This window comes from Ascaphus truei, chromosome 1 (assembly GCF_040206685.1).
Source record: "Ascaphus truei isolate aAscTru1 chromosome 1, aAscTru1.hap1, whole genome shotgun sequence".
Classification (NCBI taxonomy): Eukaryota; Metazoa; Chordata; class Amphibia; order Anura; family Ascaphidae; genus Ascaphus; species Ascaphus truei.
Window position 1 is genome coordinate 513,559,812 of NC_134483.1, and position 26,083 is coordinate 513,585,894.

The 26,083-nt window shown below is 40.2% G+C and overlaps 1 protein-coding gene across 2 annotated transcripts in view; it reads right to left on the bottom strand.

Moving 5' to 3' along the window:
• The window catches only part of NSD2 (nuclear receptor binding SET domain protein 2), a 59,082-nt gene that overhangs the window by 14,353 nt on the left and 18,646 nt on the right, over nucleotides 1-26,083 (bottom strand). The window contains exons 3-14 of one of the 2 annotated variants that reach the window (XM_075571082.1): nucleotides 24,539-24,695; nucleotides 23,960-24,126; nucleotides 15,175-15,642; nucleotides 14,177-14,321; nucleotides 12,672-12,749; nucleotides 11,242-11,351; nucleotides 9,128-9,203; nucleotides 7,743-7,864; nucleotides 6,735-6,863; nucleotides 5,074-5,197; nucleotides 3,787-3,987; nucleotides 1,781-1,960 (exon numbers count right to left, since the gene is read on the bottom strand). In XM_075571082.1, coding sequence (XP_075427197.1) covers nucleotides 1,781-1,960; nucleotides 3,787-3,987; nucleotides 5,074-5,197; nucleotides 6,735-6,863; nucleotides 7,743-7,864; nucleotides 9,128-9,203; nucleotides 11,242-11,351; nucleotides 12,672-12,749; nucleotides 14,177-14,321; nucleotides 15,175-15,642; nucleotides 23,960-24,126; nucleotides 24,539-24,695 — 1,957 coding nt within the window. The remainder of the gene's footprint in view (nucleotides 1-1,780; nucleotides 1,961-3,786; nucleotides 3,988-5,073; nucleotides 5,198-6,734; nucleotides 6,864-7,742; nucleotides 7,865-9,127; nucleotides 9,204-11,241; nucleotides 11,352-12,671; nucleotides 12,750-14,176; nucleotides 14,322-15,174; nucleotides 15,643-23,959; nucleotides 24,127-24,538; nucleotides 24,696-26,083) is intronic. The other variant, XM_075571091.1, reaches the window with a different exon arrangement.

Here is a 26,083-nt window from a genome sequence, read left to right on the forward strand (position 1 = left end):
GAAGAAGCGAGCAGCGAGACGGCACAGCAGACTCTTCGCCTTCAAGTCTGGAGCAGCTGCATAGATTGTTGAAAGCTCTACACGTTTTGCTGAACTGACGAAGCTGACGTCATTTCAGCGAAACGCGTAAGCTTTCAACATTCTATGCAGCTGCTCCAGACTTGAAGGCGAAGAGTCTGCCGTGCCGTCTCGCTGCTCGCTTCTTCTCCCGCTCCACCGGAAGCTGTCACTCTTTGGCCGGACGTGACGTCATACGCCATCCACCGCGACCCGAGTGAGGGAATTTTGAAGTGAGCGGCAAGCTTACCATCCATTCCGGCGCTGCTCTACTGCCTCAAGTAAACCCTTACGTGCCTGTTACCCATGTGCACATTGTGAGTACATTTCTTATGCATTTTAACTTTATAAATTTTGTATATTGGTCCACACTATGATCTCTCCTTGTTGTCTTCCATGAACATCAACCTGAATGAGAGTCTTCCTGAGTCATCCACCCACCTTGTTCCCTGTATATGCTGTTATTTCCACTTACCTGTTGTAAGTAGGCAATTCAATTGAGCCAAGATTTCACTTTATTGATAAGTGTGAGAACTTGCTGCACCATCATTTTCTATTTTTCTTTTTTGGGGTATTCCTGAACCATCGCTCCCTTCAAACCTTGGATATCAATACTGAAATGTTAGTCATGCTAATAAAGTTTATATGATTTAATTAAGACCGCGAGCGAGCGACAGAGACAGAGCGAGAGAGCTGGCCGGCGATTGAGAGCCGGCCAGCCAGCGTGCGTATATAAAAACAGTTTTCTTTCCAGCTGCTTCTAAGATTAGATGGTCGCCTTATCCGCAACCAAATGGCCACCGTCGCTTTGCCACATTACGACCCTCCACCACAGCCGAGTCGCCACTGGAATCTCCACCACCGGCCGCTTCTAAGGTAAGTTTATTACTGGTTAGGGTAGGTGGTCCATTTAAAAGTTTTAGCGTTTCAGGTAGGAGTTAAAGGGCTTTAGTGGTTAGGGGATTCATTTAAGGGGTTTTAGGGTTGTGCATTGTGCAAGGGTTTGCTTACCTAAGTGGGCAGTGGAGAAGCGTCGGTGGCCATTTGGTCGCGGTGAAAAGTCCGAGACCAAATGTCCTAGAACGATTTTCGGGGGGAAATACAGAATGATCACACCAATCTATGCGATTGTGGATAAAGAAAAAGGAAAAACGGAAGGCAAAATAAACCATCACTGCTGCTAAACCAGACAGGGACCAGGTGCTCCATGATACATTTATATTTAACAGCACACATCCTAATAATTAAGATTTAAATAAAGCCAGTACAGAGACAGTATTCAGTATAAAATAACAGCAAAGCAAAGCTTTTGGAACCCCATGGGCCTATTCTCATGTGTACTGGTAACTAAAGTATTTGAGCTCAGTCCATACCTAGTAATCACGGATGTGGCACACACAGTATCGCAATGCTAGTGGTCCCTGTGAAAACATACCAAAACCCCCTCAAAAACACAGATTTTTCCAACGTTCAGCAGCCCACGCCTAATGCTGACCTGCACAGAACCAAGGAGTGGCAGCAATCTTTACACCATACGTTGGGAGTCACAGCCCGGATGGTGATTAGCACCAGCAGACATTTTTGGCTTCACACATTCATTTTACTGCAACTTTTATTACTACTGCAAATCTAACTTATTCGTACTGAAGAAGGAGATAAATGTATCTTATTTGCATTGCTGGTGCCGATACTTAAGGCGTGAGTGCACATGCGGATAGCTTACCTTTGGAGCACACAAAACACCAGCTCACATTGACATGCACATGATGACTGTTGCCCTTCTTGGCAGCAAAATGATTGGTGCAGATGATGGTGGCAGAGGTCAACATTGTGCATCCTGCGGCCAAGCAGGCTTCCCCGCCGTGGTAAGCAACCGGACAGCGAACACAACGTATCATTTTACCTTTAAAAGACAGAACACTGCTTAGACTTTAATCAGCAATTTACATTAGAGAATAAGCAGTTTGTAAAAGTCATGAAAACTAGACACCGTATGAACAGCGAATTCCAGAATTAATATTTGATATTGTAACAGCTGCTTTAAGATCTTGGTATCTCATTCCTATTCTAATAGATCCCTCACACCGTTTGAACACTTTGGGAACCCTGGATATAGCTACATCCTGGGATTTGGCATCCCAGGGGCTACATCAATCTACTTGTGCGGTTTTGTTCGGGGAAGATTGGGTTCTGCGGTCTAGGACGTTTGGCTGCGACAAAAACGCCACTTTGCCACGATGTCCGCTCCTGCGGTCTACAGCCGTCCACCCCCCCCCCTCTAGACAAGCCAGGTCTACCGTACCCGACAACTGCCCGTTTAAATGGCGCGTCTGAACGGCATGTGTGTGCAGTGTAGCAGTCCCGTGCGGAACATTTAAACGTGCAGTTGTCGGAGAGGCAGACCTGCTTTGGCGGACCGGGTGCACTGCGGACCAAACATCGGGGCGAACTATCCCGCAGCGAGCTGCCCTGCGGCAAAGTGTACCCGCGATGTTTTGGTTGCGGCGAAACGTCCCATTCCGGCGTTCTGCGCTTTTGTGGATCTTATGGGACGAGGAGCGGAAGAGGGCTGCTGCTCCACATCCGTTCCGTCATCAGTGATCGCGAGAACCGAAGGAGCAGCGCGGCATGGATGCCGCGGTCCCTCCAGCATTCAAAGGGTTATTCTGTGCTCTTGCTTCTCTTTAAATATCTATTAGCAATTGGTAGAGTGAGTGGGTGGTAACATTGTCCTTGTATTATAGGTAGACTGCAGGCAGCGATAAGGTTGCGAGAACCAAGGAAAAAACCACCAGGGAAATATTATGGGTCACAAGAGTTACCTTTGCCCCCAGATCGGCCTAGCAAAGAGCTGGAAAGACAGCAGGTGCAGAAGAACCGCTCAACCATGTTCTTTTGCACCCACTGCCTTGTAATGTGGCCACATGGCACCTGGTGTGGGGTGGGGGAAGGGGGGAGGGGGGGAGGAGACTTTATTTTGGGACTGATGAGTGAGTCTCAATGATGATCTTTGACACCTGGATATATTTGCATAATAAAATGTTCTCAGAAGATGCCAGAACTAAGTTATACAATAGAGAGGGCATTCCCAAATGAGATTAGGGGGAGGCAACCATAGTGGTATATTTAAATGTGTTAATGTTGTCGATTTGATCCTTAAACGGGGAAAAAAAAAAAAAAAACCCCAGAAGTATTAAAAATATTGCAAAAAATCTTAACCTTTTAATAATTCTTTAGTAACAAAATATTCGGGGGATTTTTTGTCATTTTTATGGAATCTTTCATGAAAATACCTTTTGGTTAATTGTTTCTCTTGTTTGCAACGCAATTATGCGGCTAGTGTTAGATACAAACAGATAAAGACGTGGGACATACTGTACATGAATATCAGAGGACCCAGTGGGCACACAAGAAAATACCTAATATAAAGAATATGAATATTAAATGTAATCTAGATTTCTTTTGCTGGGCAGCTCAATCATACGCAGCAGCGAATCACTGAATATAATCCCAACTGAAATATTAGAAGGGTCTCCAGGCAATTTTACATCAATATTTCTAAAGTATCTAACATTTTACACACCTACGTATATTCTTTATATACACGTACAGTATATATACATAATGTAAGGTGAACTGTAGCTGCTTACAACGGTTTCAACAAAATCTGTACAGGTTTAATGATGGTCAAACAGCTCAATTTATGGCAAGTTGTGCAATTTTTCTTACCTTTCGAAGTTCTGGGATTGGAAGGGTTTAAAACAGAACAGCTGGCACAATTGTGGAGGGGACATCGAAACCCTTTATTCTCAAATGCTGCAAAAGGGTACTTTCGCAGGCAAGACTCGTGGTAGAACTTTCCACAGTGCGGTACAATACAGCGTTTAACATCTGGATTTCTCTCCTTGCACGCAAAACACGTGTGGATACCTAAACATGGGCAAGCAGAAACATGGACAGTGTGAACCTACAAAATGCACTCTTACATCCCTGCTGCTACATGCTATTGTTTGTACACAAAGCAGTATATTCTAGACATATGAATACTGTACTTGAAACAAAATAATTCAGCTGAAAAAATATTAAGATTGTGCATAATTTTAAATATGATTGATAACTAGAACAAAATTAGATCATACAGACTTCTTTTGCTAATAAAGTCACTGCAAAAAATATTTGATATCATTCTGACAATATGATTTCAGTTTTGGAAACTTAAGTGATCATCCTGATAAAGGGAGAACAAAATCAGTTTGAAATAATAATCATTTGGATTAACCAAGTCAGGTTGCACCTTTGTAGGCAGATCACAGCCCTTTCTAAACCCTCGACACGTTAAACAGTTGTGTACACTTTAGAAGCTATACAAGATGACATCTAGAAGAAAATGATTCATCTTTATTCTGTTTTCACAGGAGTCAGCCATTTGCTGGACGCAATAGTGTGGAACACTAGAAATCACTTGCCCAATTGCATACAAACTCACTACGAATTCTCCTTGCTTCTGTTTAAATGGGGCACAGCCCTAAATGGGATGGTAATGGAAATCTCTATGAAACATGGGACTTAAAAGATGAAAATCCATGTAGACAGAAAGCAACCTTTTGTAAAGAGTTTAACAATATAGTTGGCTTGCCTAAACAAACCTAACCATGCTAAAAACCTAACCATGCTAAAAAGGGAATATTTGGCGGGAAATGACAAATTGCATATATATCTTATTAGATTCTTACCGGGGAAGTGTTTGCGATTGAGGCTTTTCTTTACCCTTATCCCATCTTGCCATTATCAGAGAGCAAATTAAGATAGAGGGGCAAGGGGGGCTCTGGCTGTGAATGCACTTGTTGAACCCGTGGCAGACAGAAGAGCAGCAAGAGGAAACAGAACCGCTCCCAAGTTTCAGCGCACTGTGCTTACCAACTTACACTATTTCTTTTTTTAAATATTACTTATTAGGTGTCAGACACAGAGACACACACTTGGAAGGATTTACCATTAAATGAAAAGGAGACATACCTGATGTGCAATCATTGCACAGAAACTTTCCTCCTGGTCTGACAGAAAGCCCAAGGCAGGTCAAATGAAAGGCAGCAGAGCAGAGTCCTTCACACAGCAAGAGGTCTCCAACTTTTTCACAAAGCTGATAAACAAATATTGGTGTGGATAAGAATGACTGCAAACCATCCAATAAAAGCACATAAGGACACAGCTCAGAGGGCAGAGCACCATACTGCTTAGTAATGCACTGCAGACACTCAAAGCAACCAGGGGGAGGGGGAGTGATTTCAAAGACAACATTTTTAAGGTGTCCACAAATCCATTGATGCATTGTATTTATATACAAAGTAGGCTCTGTAATTATATACAAAACACACTTGGTACGTTGCGCAACTAAAAAAATACAATAGAAAATGTGAAATATTTAATAGAAAGAGGCTCTCTGGAGGGGGATCCGAGTCTTCCTACACCACAAAGTAGATTTATGGTACAGTACTTTCTTCTTGCTATATATCCAGCCCTCAGCCATTTTAATTTCTTCACCCATGTGATGTCAGACTTGTTTGCTCTCAACCACGTTCATTCTTTTTCCTGCCTCTTTGGGGGATATATTTATTTATATATATGTATCTCCATACTACTTTGCGTTTTCTGAATGGTCTTCACATTTTGGGTCCAAGTTTCACATCCACACATGAGCACGGGCAGAATACACTGGTCGAAAACCTTCCACTTGAGGCACAGTGGAAGATTTCCTTAAAGCTGCAGTTCAAGCAATATCCTGCATGTGTGTTTTTTTAATAAATCAGTTCTGTAGTAAGAGTACTTTTAGCATTTTCTGTTTTAAAAAAAAAAAAAAACAACTTTGAAAGACCAATTTTCTTGTATTCTATTTTAACAAGCTTTTGTTTCTATAGCAACCATTTACATTCCCCAGATCTAAAGATGTCGCCAAACTTCACCGATCAATAGACGGAGAACGAATTGACCGGCAGCTATGCAGTTCTTTAGGCAAGTAGAGATTGCCCACATGAAACTATTGAAGTAAAAAAAAAAATAAATACGGGAGCTTGAACTGCAGCTTTAAAATATTGTATTGTTTCTTCCAAATGTGCTCCAGCCCAGCTTCATTTTATTCAAAAAGGTTCCCATCCATTGTTGCTTGTCGGTCTGGCCGAGATTTATATGGAGGAAAAAGGGATCCAACGCTCTACGGATTTTGATAATGCTAATTTATTTGTGCCACACAATGTTTCGACCTAGATAAGTCTTTCTCAAGTGACTAGGCACTTCAGAAAGACCTATCTAGGTCAAAACGTTGTGTGGCACAAATAAATTAGCATCATTATCAAAATCCGTAGAGCGTTGGATCCCTTTTTCCCTTGGAATAACTCTGACAGGTACTGCTTGAACCAACAGCACGGGTGGACTGTATGTATTGATTCTTTCATTGTGGCATGCAGCATTCTCTATTATTTACAGATATTTATATGGAGGCTCATTTCTCACATGCTTCGGAGAGTTCACTGATTTTTTTGGTCATCTGCAAAATCGTGTGTGACAAGTATTCACCGTTGATTTTGATTTCCGTCCCAATTCAATGTCTTGAACAACTCAAGTGTTGCTGTGAAAAGCTGTGATGGCAAAAACGTACTTGGCAATTGCATTAGATCAGTTACCTGGCATATAAAATCTTTTTTTGCCGGTCCTCTCTCAGACTTTTTGGACAACATTGATACTTCTATTTGAGATTCATCAGCACTTTCACATGGAGACTCGGACCGCTCATCACCTTGACTATCAGAGACCTGCAACAAAATGCGTGCTATATCAAGATCTAGATTCAATGGAATTTGTATTCAATTTCTTTTATGCACAAAATGAATCCTGCAGAGAAACATTACTACAACCACGCAATCTGCCCAACACTTCTTAATAGTAGTAATATCTATCAACTTCTCTCTAACCTTATGCTTTTTGTTTTGTATCTTGAAAACTGCCTTTTTGAACACATACTATATTGGGATATGCAAGAATGTATTTACAGATCTCGTCCCCTCCAAGGATAAGCAATAACTAACTTACAGGTCAACAGACAAAATAAATATTCACATGGAGTCACACGTTTTCACTGCAAGAGTTTGAATACCAAGATTGGGAACCATGTGACCCAATTAACTCATATTGTAAAATCATAATTGAGAAATCTCTTTTTCTTCTCTGAATGGGAGACATGAGGTCCTCCGGAACTTAACTGCTATATTCAGCTCTCGTGACCTCTCAGTCTTTTAGATACTTGCCAGTGAAGTTACTGGGTTTAAGTCTCACTCCAGGGGAAACAACTGGCTGTAAAATCATCTCAAGGCATTAGGAAGCAGTAATGTAATCGGACCACCATTAAAACCCTCAAAAAAAATAATACAGGAAATACCAGCAACTTCACCGGTAACCATCTCAGTAACTAGGGGATCCTCGGAGGTGAAAATGGCAGCTCTGTTCCTATTCAGGTTTCATATAAATAAATGGGGGGAGGGGAGATTGCTTCTTTAAGCGGAGGATGGAAACTGACAACTGGAAAACAAGGTGAAGTTAGCCGTGTCAACACCTCCCAAGGAACAGAAGCCACCATCTTTCCACCCGAAGGGCTCAGCAACTAGTAAAAGTGCCCACAACAGAGAGGCTTCTACCTCATTTTCCGTTAACGAAACTGGAGATGAACTCTTGCTAACAGCCTGCGTGACCGATCCTACTGTTGAATTCCGATTCCGCTTCTTCAGTGGCTTACAAGCATCCGACAGGTTGTGCATCGCTGTAAAACAGGGTTTATTTTAGCTATATGATAGTTCTTGGCAGAAGTCCTCCATAATTAGCAAACCTTCTCAAGTAAAGTGACACTTCCAGCGTTTTAGATTTTTAAGCAAACACCTGACACTGAAGCAGTTAAGTCATACTACACACAGCTGGGCTTTGTTTGCTTAACCAATTACAATGCAATGTGCTGTTGAACCCTATGTTATTCAAGGTAATAAATAAACCAGCATTCAAACATTACCAGCTTACCGGATGTTTAAGAGAACCTTACTAATTCAACCCCTTTAGTGCTAAAATGTCTTGCAGTAGAGCCTTCCTCTTTCATTCAGATCACGGCTGTGTGTAAGGATTGCGGCAGAGATTAGTCTCCGCAAGGCTAGACATCATGTGACATGGAAAGCAGAGGCTTAATATCACACCGTGATCACGCTGCCTAAAAATAATAACAATTTTCTTTTATTCCCTCAGCTAATATGCACAATTTGCCGACAATGTCAAGATCCACACCAGTTTAATCATTTACGTCCTAATCTTGAAATTAGGAAGTAAGCCGAAAAACAGTTCTACCTCACACCTAAAGATACTCCAAAAAGCAAATGTAAAAGTATATTCATCAATGTGTTGGGTCCATTACGAAGGATTGCTAAATACAAAAAAAATTAAACAGTATTTCTTGTTCGGTGGAAAAGAATCAGATGACATTACAAAAACAGAAAAATAATTTTAATTTGGGGGGAAAAAACAGACCAATTCCTCAGAAGCCATTCCCCATGTGTTTATATTTGAGTGTTTAAACTCTTTGTATTCCGATGCATCTTTGTACACTGGAAGTGACATTGATAGCTGCATTAAGAACAAAACGTGCCAGTGATAACACACAACTTAAGTCATAAGTAATAAAAATACAATAACCCCCCCAAAAAAATTTTTTTACAAAAATTAAAAAACAAGCAAAGGCTATGGACATTAAACTGTTCTGACCTTATACTGTGTACATTTTTTTTTATACATATGCTTGTCTGATTAGGAAACAAGGTTTAAGCTATTACACTGTTCACACCATTAGTGCATTTTGGTCATATGTAGAACTCCACTTTCATATAGTTAAACACCAAAACCTAGGATTTGACAGCAGATGAGAAGCACTTGGCCCACCTACCATAACCATTTTTACCACTGGTTATAAAAGCTCAGACCCCATTTGTGCTTGAGATAGCACTAGGTTGCAAACACTGTACAGAATATATGTAGGCTACTTTACCTGGCTGGCTCTTTACTGGGGCAGTTTCTCTGGCTCTACAGAGTCTCTGAGGTTTTTCGTTGCTGGCTTCCCCTTGCTACAGAAAAAAATGAAAATAGAACTATAGACTATTTTATACATTATGCAAAACATTTAGTGTAAGAACTAAATACAGAATGTCGCATCATTCCCTAGTTTTGCTTATATAAGCAGTCTGACCACGAAACATTTTATATGAATGCCTGTGTCTGTCACATGGAATTCCCTTACTCTACAGCCCATTGAAATATTCAACTTGTATTTGATTAAAGTATTTTAAAGAGACGGAGGGGGATGGGAAGAGGTTAATAAAGGAAAGATACATAAATCATTTGAACAGCGTAACACTGGTAATAAACCAGTGTTCCTTTACATACGAGTAATAAACCAGTGTTCCTTTACATACGAGTAATAAACCAGTGTTCCTTTACATACGAGTAATAAACCAGTGTTCCTTTACATACGAGTAATAAACCAGTGTTCCTTTACATACGAGTAATAAACCAGTGTTCCTTTACATACGAGTAATAAACCAGTGTTCCTTTACATACGAGTAATAAAACCAGCCTATTACTTTGCTAATTAAGTGACAGTCGATTCAAATAAGTCACGAGATGCACAACTGTCTGGTAGGAGCTTCTAAATTAGGGGTGGACGACTGCAGTCCTCAAGTGCAACCAACAGATCAGGTTTTCAGGATATCCCTGCTTCAGCACAGGTGACTCAGTCTGACAGCCACCTGTGCTGAAGCAGGGATATCCTGAAAACCTGACCTGTTGGTTGCCCTTAAGGACTGGAGTTTGCCAACCCGTTCTAAATATTCATGGCAATTCAGATATAGAGCACACAAATGTAATTTCTCTCATGTATGCATGCATTTGGAAAGGAGATACTTCTATGCCCTCTAGTGGAATACTGGAATAGTAGCAGTGATCTTGGGATGCCTACGCATGCCGTCCTCCAAGCAGGAAGTGCTGTGACGTTGGACGTCTGCTAGACAATTTGGGTGGGTGAGATCGAGTACTGTACATGGGACATAACACTGTTCAACAAGTGTGTACAAGTCATGAATTGGTCTGTGCATATGACAGGAGATTTTGACTTGACATACAAGCTATGAGGTGTCATCTACTCCGTATTTGAATCCCTCTCTGGTGGAGGAGCATGCAACATAATTATTACGTTACAGGCCACTCCTATCAGCAAAACTTTAAATGCCCTAGTAACACAATGAACTCCTTTTTTGCCTGCTTGGATTACATTCAGTTTACAAGTGCTATGAGAAGGTGTACAACCCTTAAGCAAGCCCACTTTAATTCTAAATATATATTGTAATGTTGGCATTTAGGCTATTATTTCCATTGATTTGATTTTATATACAAAAAGGTAAATTGCCCACAATGTATATTCTAGCAGGCATATAATAAAGTAATAATTATATAAGGTGTTCTGCTTTTCTTTCAAATAATTTTTCCTTAACACGCTTCAAAACATCCGGACTGAATAATAATAATTATAAAAAATGCATGGTTGTCTGCAGCCTCGATTTTGAACGTTATCAGAAGTCATCATCTCAGCTTTCAAGTCTTGAACCATATTAATTAATTTGAATAGGATTATTTAAGATGAATATCCAACACCAACCCACATATCAGCTCAAGTGTAACACTTGGCAGGCCATTTAAAACTCAAACTAGTCACCCCAAGTTACAGCGGCTATGGCTGAAACAAGACAAAAAAATATATATAGCGGGATGTATTAGCAAAATGTTATGCATGAAACCTTTATCTGGGACCTTTTTAATTGATCTTTTAATGAACACCCCAAATGTTTATAGCTTTTTACCTTCTAGTGCATAATGAGTCAAGAGGCTGGACAGATTCCAGTGGAGATTGGCAATGGCCATATAACATTTATATTGGAAAGTCTCATGTAGGAGGTTTAATCAGGAGTGTTGTCAGCAAAGAACTGCGACAAGAATAAATGTAACAGGACTGGCAGAAGACCGTTTCATAGGGGATGCAAGGTTAGTAAAAAAGTAGGGGGCTGGTTATACCGGAAAAAAAAAAAAAAAAAAAGAAGATATATAGTTTACCTTACGATTAAGGATCCTAAGTCTTTTCCTAGGAGCTTCTTGGATTTCTGTTTCTTCAGCTCGTTTGCGTGTCGTCTTTATGTGGTTTCGTTTATTTCCATGCAATCTACCTTTAGGGGGAGGGTGTGAAACTTGTATGAAAAGCCCAGGAGTAAAAGCCAAATATTTTTTTTCCCCCTCTCTTTTGTTTTAAATGTGGACAAACATTTTATGAAGAGATTATTCCTGACATTTCCCCCTCCCCCAAGAAACTAGCAATCCTTAAGTAATGTAGGTCTCCTTATACACTGTTTCAGGGACACTCACGTCCTTGCACAACAGAAGGCAGGACTTAGGCGACACTGCACACTGGAATGTACGGCTATTAATAGTGGCCTTTAATTGTTATACAACCACATGCTAAGTTTGACAAGCAATTACTGTTGATCAACACAGTGCTACCCATTTAGCTTATTAAAATAGCTTTTATTTCTACATATTTAGTTGACCAAACTGATGAGCATTCATTGGCTTCCATCCTAATTATATATTTTTGACAGCATCAAGTAAAAAATGTTTAACTGAAACCAGCTGAATAGTTACCTTAAAATGCTGTAATGGGGGTTATTTTCCACTGAAACTAAACAAGACCTCAATGAACACAAGAAATGAACACAAGAAATGAAGACTTGCATGCCCTAACATCTTTGTACGTCTATTTGATTGCAGAATGTGAATTTTCCTCCCGATACCCAACAAAGTAGCAATCCAACATTTAAAGAGCTCGATGATTACTATATTTACTCAGTGTACAAAACAGATGCAATGATTTGTTTATTATGATCACGTGATGCAATCTTTGCAAAAGATGTGCCCATACACATACCATCAAGTGTGAAGACACAATCACTGTGCTGTTATTTACGGGTGATTACAACAAGTGTGACTTAGCACAAATAAGGGGAAAATCACAATCAAAGTATTTACAAAGCTTTATATTTTTCAAACTGGGAGCTCTCAATGGGAAACTAAATTGTCCGTTACTAAAGAATAGTAGTTCTATATTTTCCCGGCTTGTAATCCCTTTGGCTTCAAAGAGGCCTGCAGCTGAAATCACAGGCCCCTTTGCAACAAGGGGTTTAACATCTAGTTTAACAAGGAATGGGGTACCATTTTATTTTTAGCTGGCAGGAAAGTGATATTGATGTGACGACTGCACGACAAAGCATGTGTATTGAAACACTTCATTTTTTGTTGTTTACATTACATGCAGTACTGTTTTCCAGTAAAAGGACAAAAATAAATCACTACTACAACTATTAGATATTAAAATTTTAGGAATCCGTTAACATGTCAACGTCTCAGAAAGAGGCCATAAAAAGGCGCAGTTTTCATGGTTATTCTGGCCCGCTAATAAAATAAAATTAGTGCACAACACAAATTTCAATTACTTCTTGATCTTGTTCTCCTCTTTGGTGACTCTTGGAGCACTTTCCGCTTATTTTTCCCGATGTTCTTCTGCGATGCACCTTGAGAGATACAGAAGTGTTTTTTGTTTGTTTGTTTTAACTGGTATCCAATTATTCCATGCCAATTTCAGTTAAAGGTAATGAGTCATTGCTCCAGTGGAGGGACAGAAGAGGAACGGTCACATTACATATTTTTTCTTAGTTACATCCTTTTGCCATTTGCTTTTTCCTCATCTGTACCAATGCCAATAACAGCGGTTGAAGAAGCATACTATAACCACACGAAATATAAACCTGTACTCCAGTTGGAACAGCTGCACTGTAAAAGCGGCAGCTTAGACATCTTTTGTATTATACAGGAGCATCGGTGCACACCTTTGTCCAACATGTTCTACTTAAACATTGGAGAGCCAAAAACAGATTGGTGGACCTCTCCATAAAGCAACGGACCCCGCTTTAATGGCTTTGAAACGCTGGGAAATAAACCTGTTACATAGAAATGAACTTGTGTCGGTTATTGCTAACACATTGTGGGATACCTGCGTGTTGGCACTTGACAACACATTGTAACCTCTAATACGCAGCATTGTGGTAAGAGGCAGAAGTATAGAACATTTAGGGGGAAATGGATATCAATGGCCACTAATGCGGGATTACGCAGCACACCAAGGCTGATGAATCGGGGCGTTAATCTTTCATACTGCAAGCAGATACCACCCTTAACGATTGGAACAACTTCTATATAATTGTCACATCACATCATCGGTTTTCAACCTTCTCTGCCAGTGCACCTCCGCAATTACATGTTTTGGGGATAACCAAATCAATCGCACATACAGTACACATGTAAGACAAGTGCATACATGTGTCCCTGGTAGTTCCTTGGTTTTCCTAAAGCCTGGCGAACATCCCTTGAGGAGAGGATCCAGAAACACTGCATTAGGTTACCTTTACAGCTTTGTATTTCAGCCCAAAATTGACGGCGCTCCTTCTAGTACGGAGTTTCCCCCTCTATGAAACCCATTAAAGCAAGAAGAACAAATCTAAAATCATTCTATACACCGTCTAACAATGCGCAAATTAAAATAGAGAAACGTACAGCATTTTACACTGGATATTTTGCTTTGAAAAGACAGTCACCGCATGGCATACCATCCAACTTTACTGCTAAAATGGTTCTAGTTAGTCAATAGTTGATTTCCCTTTTGAGGTAAAACGAGTGCTACACACAGTGCTTTTTGAAGAGGATGGCTTTTCTTGTTAGTAAAAATTGATTTATTCTGCGCCTGTGCCATATGAAGACAGGGCATCGAGACCACAGCTACCATAGGCTGGACAAGTACAAGAAAGTAGCAAATACGGGCTAACTAATTAAAGGGGGATTAGTAGAAACGCAAGTGATTTTTTTTTTCCTTTTTTTTTTTCAGTTTTAAACAACCAAGATAGATATTAAAATCCCTTAGAGTACAGTGCAGTTTCATGTTTACCAGAATCTTCTTCAGGTTTGGGAGAGGAGACAATAGCAAACTTTGTGTTATAGCGAGCTTTTTGTTTATCACTGAGCATATTCCACTGCGATTCAAGCAATTCTTCTATTTCTTCACCTGAGGCATCCGGGTGTTCATTTTTTACCTATGAAAACAAGTGTTAAGATTCTCAAAATAGCCGCTTTCATTTTTATTAAAAAAAATAGAAATAAATAAAAAAAACGCAAGCCTAGTAACACAGGATAACACCCAGCCTCTCTAAAAACATTTATATTCTGACGCCAGGATAATGTTGTTTCGAAGATGTACTGGAACTCGTCTGCGGAAATGTGCATTGTTTTTCTAAATCCCTTTCACTTTCCAATCTCTGGCACCTTACATTGTTGTGAATTAATCTAGTTCTCACACTTATGAAAATGGAGCTTATTGACCTTTTTCCAGATCCACTTTAAATTTCAACTTTTATCTCCACGGCATAAGAATTGTTTTAGTCAGGTAAGCTGCTCAAAGCTAATCAGCTATTTGCTATTTACTTTAAGTTACTCAGAACATCCCCAAAGCGGAAAAACGTAACAGCTTCGAAATTATGAAAGAAAATTAAAAGAAGCATAAGAAAAGCGACTAGATGCCAAGTGCTTCGCGCCAAATGTAAAACATCTCCAAGCACAGACATCCTTCAGCTTTCTTACCCTCTAGGATCCTAAACAAAAACAGGCATGGAGATCAATAGGTGCTACACAAAATAAGCCAATAATGCAAATCCAATAGAATGTTTTAAGTACCATTATGTTACCGGACTGCATAGTCCTTTTCTTCTTGCATGAATATTACATTTCTTATGTTGTTCCCATTGGCACATAACAGGTTTCATAAAAATTATTGGCAGCTCTAAATAGGTTCTGAATTTTCTTCACATAACATCTCATTCTAGAACGATTCCCATTATTGCTAAAACACGCATTTTAAGTGCTTAATGTTTACATTTGTAAGATACAAACCTCATGTTTATGTTTCTGACGAAATACCAGAAACTGGTTCATTGCTTCTACCTTCCTGCTCCTTGGGGTATGTGCTCCGGATTTCTTTTTGATTATGGGGGATGCCATTCCACCTCTTGACTCTGTACTTTCTGAAACTTTTGGAGTAGTGGGTTTCGCATCAGGAGAGTCGGCCTCTTGACAGTTGGTAGCTGGCAGCCTGGACACCCTTCTTCTCTTGCTAGGTATGGCATCGTCTTTCTTGGGGGTCTCGGATGTCGCGTCCAGAGACTTATTTGCCTTCCCGAATGGCTCCATTGGCAAACCTGCTTCTTCTGCTACTTTGGGATTAAGATGAGGACGGTCTTTAATATAAATGAAGGTAAATTTGCTCTTTCGTTCCTCTGTTGTCATGCTTACAGCGTCTTTAGCTTGCTGCATACCGATGTCCCACTGAGTTCGGATTTTCCCTACTATTGGTTTTAAAAGCTGGGGGCAAAGAAAAAAAAAAAGGGGGATGGGGGGGGGTCAAAAGTTTTCAAATGTTCTGCACATTTACATACCAGCTAAGATTTATGTATACAACATGTTTTAAAAAAAAAAAAAAACCTTCAAAGCATCACTAACTAGAACCTTTTTGTCTCAAACTGTCCATCTGCCATAGGATCTTCTCCTTACTTGGTTGTAAAGTACACAAACGTTGGACATCTTTGCTCTTGTGTACTATAATTTTTCCTAGACTATTTTTGTAATGTATTTTCGCTATAAAATAAACATTTCAACATTGGTATACACTACATTACTCGCCAACATTGTAAAATGTTAGGAAATGTACACACACACACACACACACACGGAGCTAACAAGCATCATGCAGTCTATACCAATGATAAATTCCGTCCAATCTTGGAATGGAGACGATCTCGCTTGCCGTGCAATTGTCGCAAGCTTTCTTCCCATCTTTTTGCCTATGGCCCAAAATATACCACGTACATAGGAAATAGTTATGTTTTATATTTAAATTGTCATTTTTTTGTGCTTGAGGCACAGGGAGATCTTAATTTGCTGAGGTTACAAGGATGTATGTATTTATATAGCGCTATTAATGTACATAGCACTTCACAGTAGTAATACACGCGACAATCATTAATAAATAACAGATCATGGGAATAAGTGCTTCAGACGTAAAAGTAACATTTAGGAAAAGGAATCCCTGCTCCGAAGAACTTACAATCTAATTGTTAGGAGGAACATACAGATACAGTAGAATTACGGCATACTGGTAAGTGCGTCTGCAAGGGACCAAGCTTTCTTTATCAGGTGTATAGTATTAGCCAAGGAGCTACTCATATGCTTCGTTAAGCAGGTGTGTTTTAAGGTGGATAGAGAGGGTGCTAGTCGGGTATTGAGTGGAAGGGCATTCCAGAGGTGTGGGGCAGTCAGTGAGAAAGGTTTATGGTGGGAGAGGACTTTAGATACAAAGGGGGTAGAGAGAAGACATCCTTGAGCAGAACTCAAGAGATGGGATGTGCATAGCGAGAAATTAGGGCCAAGATGTAAGGAGGGGCAGAAGAGTGTAAAGCTTTAAAAGTGAGGAGAATGGAGTGTGCGATATGGGATTTGATAGGAAGTCAGGAGAGTGATTTCAGCAGGGGAGGCGCTGAGACAGATTTAGGAAAGTGTAGAGTAATTCTGGCAGCAGTGTTTAAGATAGATTGTAGGGGAGACAGGTATGAGGCAGGAAGGCCGGAAAGCAGGTTACAGTAATCGAGACGGGAGAGAATCAGGGCTTGTGTCAGTTTTAGCAGTCGAACAGAGAAAGAGACGTAACTTTGTAATATTGCGGAGGAAAAGCGACAGTTTTTAGTTACGTTTTGAAGGTGAAAGGAGAAAGGGAGAGCGGAGTCGAGTGTGACCCCTAGGCAGCGTGCTGGCGCTACTGGGTGTATGACTGAACTTCCAACAGTAATGTGGACGGAGGTAGTGGAGCCAGGTTTGGGAGGAAGTATGAGGAGCTCTGATTTTGCAAAGTTAAAGTTTAAGTCGGCAGAGGGCCATCCAGGATATCGCAGAGACACATTCAGAAACTTTGGTCTGTACAGCAGGTGTAAGATCAGAACCTGACAGAAGGAAGTAGTCCCATGAATCAATTGATGATAAGAAATGAGATCCAGTCCACAATGTCCCGTTCTTTTAGATTGAGACTTGTCTGGAAATACAAATAAAACAACCATTGCGCAGTACCCTATGGTCAGTGTTACACACCCCCACCGTTGCTATCTACTTACTTAAAAATAGATAAAAATGGGCCTCAAAAGGTTTCTTTACTCTCCTCACGGATGGCTCCAACTGATTCCTGCTACTGGTGACAAGATCCTTACTTCCAGCATCAGCAACACCATAGACCGAGTGGGAACAGAAATGGGCACCAATAGTGTAATACTATAAACATTTATTACTAAAAATAACAGGCTTAAAAACATGCACTCACATGCCGTAATGCCCTATGCGTGTCCTACAACGTGCCGTCCGCTTACATGGGAGGATGCCGAGGGATTGCAGGAGGAGGCTGGAGTCGGCGTAGATCCCTGTTTCGTGGCCGCGACTCGGAGCGCCTGGTCCCTCCTCCGATGACGTGCCCCGCCAATCAACCTCTTCTCCTCACACAGGGTCTGCACGTAGCGGCACGTCTTGCAAGCTCCACCCTACGCGCGTTTCGTGACTCTGACGTCACTTCTTCAGAGGTAATGGAGCTGTGGGGGCACTGGAGGTAATTTATACCTTTGTGCATAGCTGCCGAGGGATTCCCATTGGATAATTGTCCTCATTGGGAACTCCTACTAATTGTCCACTTGTAAACTGATGGCGGGCAATTTGTGTATAACAGGTTTAACCACTTCATGCCTGGACAGCAATAAACACTAGATACATACACTTTGGCATGCTGTGGAATATCTTAAAAAAGACAGTATTGATACATCCTAATGCCAATACATCTATTAAAAATACATGAATAAAACTCTAATTGCATATGGAAATAAGAATAAAAAGTAACTAGCAACCTTGTGGCTTCTTATTTTTAATTTGCAAGATAGCTGTTACGCTAGCTCCCTGCCAATGTCAGCATAGAGGACCCAGAGGTGGAAAGAGAATACTTTAGATACAAGAATCAGATAACCTGGTTAGGTAATAATCAACATCAGCAGTATACAGACCTAACTATCCCTCAGGAATGCTGCCAGGTCAAATTCAATGTTAAGTCCTCTCGGGGTCATGGTTTTGAGGGTATATATCCAGTAGCTTTCGCGTCTGGATATAAGATTTATTTTATCACCCCCCCTCCAATTCTGCTTGGGACATTCAATCCCTTTGCAGATTAACCCTTCAGGATTTTGTCCATGCTTACTTTTAAAGTGACTGGAGACACTATGTGTCTCCAGACCCCTTTTAATGTTGTAAACATGTTCCGCAAGACGTCGTTTTAATGGTCTACCTGTTCGCCCTACATATTGTAGTCCACATGGGCACTCTAACAGGTAGACCACAAAAGGAGTCTTGCAGGAGATGAATGACTTAATGGGAAATTTGATCCCTGTGACATTCGATTGAAATTGCTTACATTTGGAGCTGTACCCACAGCCGATACATTTATCACATGTGAAAAATCCATCCAATTCCTTTAGCCATGTTGTATTTTGTGCTTTCATGGAATTGAACGGACAGCTCGGGGATACTTGGAGTTTTAAATTATCGGCTTTTTTAAAAACTATCTGAGGGTGTTTGGGTAATATTGATTTAAGGATTGTATCGCCCTGTAGGATGCCCCAATGTTTCCTGATTATTGGTGTTATTTTATTTGACATCCCATTATATTTGGTAATGAAGGGAATAAACTCTACACCGTCTGTTTGTTTCGATCTCTTATTGTCCATACAGATAAGGTCATCTCTATTGATACTTTTTACAGTCTCTAAGGCCCTCAAAACCATATTAGGATTATATTCTCTCTGGATAAATTTATCCTTAAGGTCATTGGCCTGCATCTCAAAAATATCCGGTTGAGAGCAATTCCTTTTTGTTCTTAGGAACTGGCCCTTGGGAATATTATTAATCCATCTATGGTTGTGATGGCTAGATGCCAGAAGATACGTATTAGCATCTACCTTTTTATAAAAGGTCTTAGTCTCAATGGACCCTCTCTCAATGAACAATGTGAGATCTAAAAAGTCTATACTTGATGGGCTGGTGTTAAATGTGAATTTTAAATTCATATTGTTGTTGTTCAAATATGTTTTGAACTTCCCAAGTTCTTCAGTGCCTCCACCCCAGATACATAGCACGTCATCTATATAGCGTTTCCATAGTACAAGGTTTGCCCCGAATGGGCCGCCGGATTGGATATATTCCTCCCACATGCCCATAAAAATGTTGGCATAACTGGGGGCGAACCTTGTACCCATGGCAGTGCCACATATCTGGAGGAAGAAGCTGTTGTCATAACTGAAATAATTATGCGTAAGTATATAACGTATCCCCTCTTGTATGAATTCTCTGAATCCCTGTTCAAGACTGTCATCTTGGTTTAACACCCTTCTAATTGCTCTGATACCTAAGTCGTGATTTATGACGGTATACAGAGACGTCACGTCACACGTGACCCAAATGTAATGATCTTCCCATTTCAGGTCCCTAACCAAATTCAATACGTGTGTGGTGTCTCTTAGGAATGACGGGATTTTGGGGACATATTTCAGCAGAGTGGAGTCAATAAACTGAGACAAATTGGATGTCAGTGATTTTATCCCCGATATAATGGGGCGTCCAGGGGGATTCCAAAGATCTTTGTGAATCTCTGGAATAAAATAGAAAATTGGAGTCCTTGGCTGTGATACATCCAAGAATTCCAATTCACTTTTGGAAATATTCAAAAGTGAATTGGAATTCTTGGATGTATCACAGCCAAGGATTCCAATTTTCTATTTTATTCCAAAGATTCACAAAGATCTTTGGAATCCCCCTGGACGCCCCATTATATCGGGGATAAAATCACTGACATCCAATTTGTCTCAGTTTATTGACTCCACTCTGCAGAAATATGTCCCCAAAATCCCGTCATTCCTAAGAGACACCACACACGTATTGAATTTGGTTAGGGACCTGAAATGGGAAGATCATTACATTTGGGTCACGTGTGACGTGACGTCTCTGTATACCGTCATAAATCACGACTTAGGTATCAGAGCAATTAGAAGGGTGTTAAACCAAGATGACAGTCTTGAACAGGGATTCAGAGAATTCATACTAGAGGGGATACGTTATATACTTACGCATAATTATTTCAGTTATGACAACAGCTTCTTCCTCCAGATATGTGGCACTGCCATGGGTACAAGGTTCGCCGACAGTTATGCCAACATTTTTATGGGCATGTGGGAGGAGGAATATATCCAATCCGGCGGCCCATTCGGGGCGAACCTTGTACTATGGAAACGCTATATAGATGACGTGCTATGTATCTGGGGTGGAGGCACTGAAGAACTTGGGAAGTTCAAAACATATTTGAACAAAAACAATATGAATTTAAAATTCACATTTAACACCAGCCCATCAAGTATAGACTTTTTAGATCTCACATTGTTCATTGAGACTAAGACCTTTTATAAAAAGGTAGATGCTAATATGTATCTTCTGGCATCTAGCCATCACAACCATAGATGGATTAATAATATTCCCAAGGGCCAGTTCCTAAGAACAAAAAGGAATTGCTCTCAACCGGAGATTTTTGAGATGCAGGCCAATGACCTTAAGGATAAATTTATCCAGAGAGAATATAATCCTAATATGGTTGTGAGGGCCTTAGAGACTGTAAAAAGTATCAATAGAGATGACCTTATCTGTATGGACAATAAGAGATCAAAACAAACAGATGGTGTAGAGTTTATTCCCTTCATTACCAAATATAATGGGATGTCAAATAAAATAACACCAATAATCAGGAAACATTGGGGCATCCTACAGGGCGATACAATCCTTAAATCAATATTACCCAAACACCCTCAGATAGTTTTTAAAAAAGCCGATAATTTAAAACTCCAAGTATCCCCAAGCTGTCCGTTCAATTCCATGAAAGCACAAAATACAACATGGCTAAAGGAATTGGATTTATTTTTCACATGTGATAAATGTATCGGCTGTGGGTACAGCTCCAAATGTAAGCAATTTCAATCGAATGTCACGGGGATCAAATTTCCCATTAAGTCATTCATCTCCTGCAAGACTCCTTTTGTGGTCTACCTGTTAGTGCCCATGTGGACTACAATATGTAGGGCGAACAGGTAGACCATTAAAACGACGTCTTGCGGAACATGTTTACAACATTAAAAGGGGTCTGGAGACACAGTGTCTCCAGTCACTTTAAAAGTAAGCATGGACAAAATCCTGAAGGGTTAATCTGCAAAGGGATTGAATGTCCCAAGCAGAATTGGAGGGGGGGTGATAAAATAAATCTTATATCCAGACGCGAAAGCTACTGGATATATACCCTCAAAACCATGACCCCGAGAGGACTTAACATTGAATTTGACCTGGCAGCATTCCTGAGGGATAGTTAGGTCTGTATACTGCTGATGTTGATTATTACCTAACCAGGTTATCTGATTCTTGTATCTAAAGTATTCTCTTTCCACCTCTGGGTCCTCTATGCTGACATTGGCAGGGAGCTAGCGTAACAGCTATCTTGCAAATTAAAAATAAGAAGCCACAAGGTTGCTAGTTACTTTTTATTCTTATTTCCATATGCAATTAGAGTTTTATTCATGTATTTTTAATAGATGTATTGGCATTAGGATGTATCAATACTGTCTTTTTTAAGATATTCCACAGCATGCCAAAGTGTATGTATCTAGTGTTTATTGCTGTCCAGGCATGAAGTGGTTAAACCTGTTATACACAAATTGCCCGCCATCAGTTTACAAGTGGACAATTAGTAGGAGTTCCCAATGAAGACAATTATCCAATGGGAATCCCTCGGCAGCTATGCACAAAGGTATAAATTACCTCCAGTGCCCCCACAGCTCCATTACCCCTGAAGAAGTGACGTCAGAGTCACGAAACGCGCGTAGGGTGGAGCTTGCAAGACGTGCCGCTACGTGCAGACCCTGTGTGAAGAGAAGAGGTTGATTGGCGGGGAACGTCATCGGAGGAGGGACCAGGCGCTCCGAGTCGCGGCCACGAAACGGGGATCTACGCCGACTCCAGCCTCCTCCTGCAATCCCTCGGCATCCTCCCATGTAAGCGGACGGCACGTTGTAGGACACGCATAGGGCATTACGGCATGTGAGTGCATGTTTTTAAGCCTGTTATTTTTAGTAATAAATGTTTATAGTATTACACTATTGGTGCCCATTTCTGTTCCCACTCGGTCTATGGTGTTGCTGATGCTGGAAGTAAGGATCTTGTCACCAGTAGCAGGAATCAGTTGGAGCCATCCGTGAGGAGAGTAAAGAAACCTTTTGAGGCCCATTTTTATCTATTTTTAAGTAAGTAGATAGCAACGGTGGGGGGGTGTAACACTGACCATAGGGTACTGCGCAATGGTTGTTTTATTTGTATTTCCAGACAAGTCTCAATCTAAAAGAACGGGACATTGTGGACTGTGGATCTCATTTCTTATCATCAATTGATTCATGGGACTACTTCCTTCTGTCAGGTTTTATATCTGTTAGTGCGCCAGGGAATCACTGTTTGTACTGTATGTATTTGTGCTTTTTGTCTTTTTGTTCATGCTCTGTATACATGCCTTGTGGATAGGTTTGTTTTATTCCTGAGGCAGCTATTCCCCAATCTACTAAAATAGTTTGTGAGGGATCACTATTAGGGTTTCCCATATAGGGGATCCTCTTCTGTTTGTGGAGCACCTGTTTATTTTAATTAGTATATAGGTCTAGGGTTTTTAGGTTTGAGCGCTGATTATATGCTTTTAGTTTAAATTCTTTCACCACAGGTGTAAGATCAGGGGTTAAAAAATAAATGTGTCGTCAGCACAGAGGTGATATTTGAACCCAAGAGATGTGATTAGGTCACAGAGAAAGTGTACATAGAGAAAAAAAAAAGAGGAGAGGTCCAAGGACAGAGCCCTTGGGGTAAGCTACAGATGTCGATAGAGGAGGTGGAAGTGGTTTTGGCAGAAGAGATGCTGAAAGTGCAATGGGAGAGGTAAGAGGAGATCCAGGATAGAGCTTTGTTACGAAAGCCTGGAGTATGACGAATGTGAAGGAGAAGAGGGTGGTCGACGGTATCAAATGCTGCAGAGAGGTCGAGTAGTATGAGCAGAGTTGATAGTTGACACTGTGCTTTGAACTGGGATCACCCGCTACATTATGTTCTTGGCTGATGTAGCTCAGTGGTAAACTGTGCACTTGTAAAATCACCAACTTCAAATAGAAGAAATTCATATTTTCTACTGACCAGAGGGTCCCGGAGCCAGAACTTGGGATGCCCCTGGAAGAGGTCTAAAGTGTTAGAGAGTAATAAAGCTGGGTGCCAAGTCAAAAAAGAAACTGGTCAAAAACCAAATAAATAAAAAAGTTCTCTTGCGATATAACCAATATATCATACAGAGATATCACTTTGTTGGCAGGGTCAAGTGTTCAGGGTGGAAAAAACAGCCAGTGTAATACATTTGTGGCAATGCCACTGTTACCATAACTTTGGGTGTTTTTCTTTGAATAATGGAGCTATGAGTTACATTGTTATAGTCATTCATAAGGACAGGCTCGTGGGGATAAGATAAATGAAAGCTGTGCACCTTGATTTTTTCGGCTTTGGTTGGCGCTTGTTTAGCACTTTCCTGGCAAAGCTGATCATATTCCTGTTCTCCTTTGAATGGGACCAAACTCTTCTCAAATATCCAAGCTCTTTCGGGAGCATTGCCAAAAAACTGTACGTGATATTGACGAACACTCCTCCTTTGCCCTGAAAAAGAAAGCCATATACAACAGGTTTGAGATTTAACAATTATTCATAGAAAAAACAATTTCAACCCATTAAGCATCCAATTACAACTCGCTGTCAGTCTTTGCAGTCACCACAACCTATGGCAACCATCTTATTCTCACTGGTGGGACCAACTTAAATGGGCAGTAGAAATGGAAGGAAATACAAAATGCATATGACTGTAAATTCATGGGCCTTTAAATGACAACATTTACTACTTTACAGGGAATATTCGGTGTTTAAATTGCTACGTTTTCAGCATGTACCTTTGGACCCAAGTAGACACACCAAAATAAACAAAATCGAAAGGGTGTTCCCTTAAATACAGTAAAAGGTTAAACAAAACCCTGATCTTTTGATGTAGATAACACACAGCGCAAGCCAAACCTACCCTTTATCTTAGTGTGGCTATATAGGACGGGGTCAGAGGTCACCATACATGGCCACCATGGATAACCAGAGACTTTGGACCACACCATGTCTCCGATGGAGTGCTTAAATGAAGAGTCCTCATCTTTGATCTCTGATGTCTCTGAATCAGAAAGAGACTTAGAAGAAAAAGAAAAAAAAATGTAATATATAAATACATGTATGAATACATTCTGTAAACTGCACATGAACATAGAGATGGGCAAATGTGCCGACATTCCACTCGCTCATTTTCCCCCTTCACATTTGTGTAAACATTTAAACATTCTTGAATATTTTAATTTATTTGTGAATATTCAATTGTCAAAAACTTAACCCTGTGTGCTTCCCCCCCCAATTTTTTTTAATATTCATTTCACACATTTTTAAAATTTAATTTCTTTTCAACTTTTGTATATTCCTCAATGTAGTAACTTTCTTTTTGCTAAATATTCCAATAGTCGCCGATTGTCAACTATAACAATTTTTTTTAAATGTTTTTTTTTTCTTCAAACGTCAACGAATTTGCAAATATCTGAAAACACAAAAACCATTTCCGCCAATATAAATTTGAGTGAATACTTTGCCAACGTCTAAACAATCGCGTGCAACGGGGCGATGGACAAAATGTTGCGAATGTAAATTAGAAATGTTTAAATAGTTTGGATACCAACATACAGAATTTAAACTGAGCGCCGTATATTTCTGATCTGTGCCTTCTAGTCGCTTAAATGTTTTAGAAGTCGGCAAATAAAGCAGCAGCCATTGATTGTTCCTTGCTACGTGGGGCAGTTTCACTCTATTGCACCTACTGGACGGACGTTAAGTAACTTACGAACGGTGTAACAGGTCTTTAAGGGTCAGATTGCCCTTTCACATCCAACTAGTGCAGAGTAAATGAGAACTTCTGTATTAGACGATATTTTATTTATTTGGATTAATTTATATTGTTATATCAATTGTTACTCCAAATAAAAAAAGGTATCACCTAATACTGAAGTACTCATTCACTCTGCACTATCGCATCTGGACTAACACGGCTATTTCTATTTCATTCACATCGACCTGGCGAATATTGTTCTTCCAAAATTAACAAAACAGTATTTTTTTTTTTGGTCTTTTTTTATTAAATTCACTAAGCGCTGGTCAACAATGGCACTATGGTAAGCCAACATCAGCAGCACAGAGCGAGTGGCTATAACGGGCGATTTGGCCAGATGCTTTTTGCTCCTCACCTACATGCATGTAAATAAATATAAACGTGAGTATAAAGTGCGTGCGTGCATAATATGCGTGTGACACCCACAGCGATTGATCTAAAACGTTAACAGAGCTTGAGAAAATCAAACAAAGTTAACGGGGGGGTGGGAGGGAGAGAACCTGTTTTGTATTACACATTCATGTAATTTGCATTTTTAAAACAAATACTGGTTCTGGCTCTTCAATGTAATTTGCCATGCAAAGTAGCCTAATCTGCAGGAAGCCTAAAATGATTAAATCCTGTTAGAAATGTTCTCTAGTGGCTTTA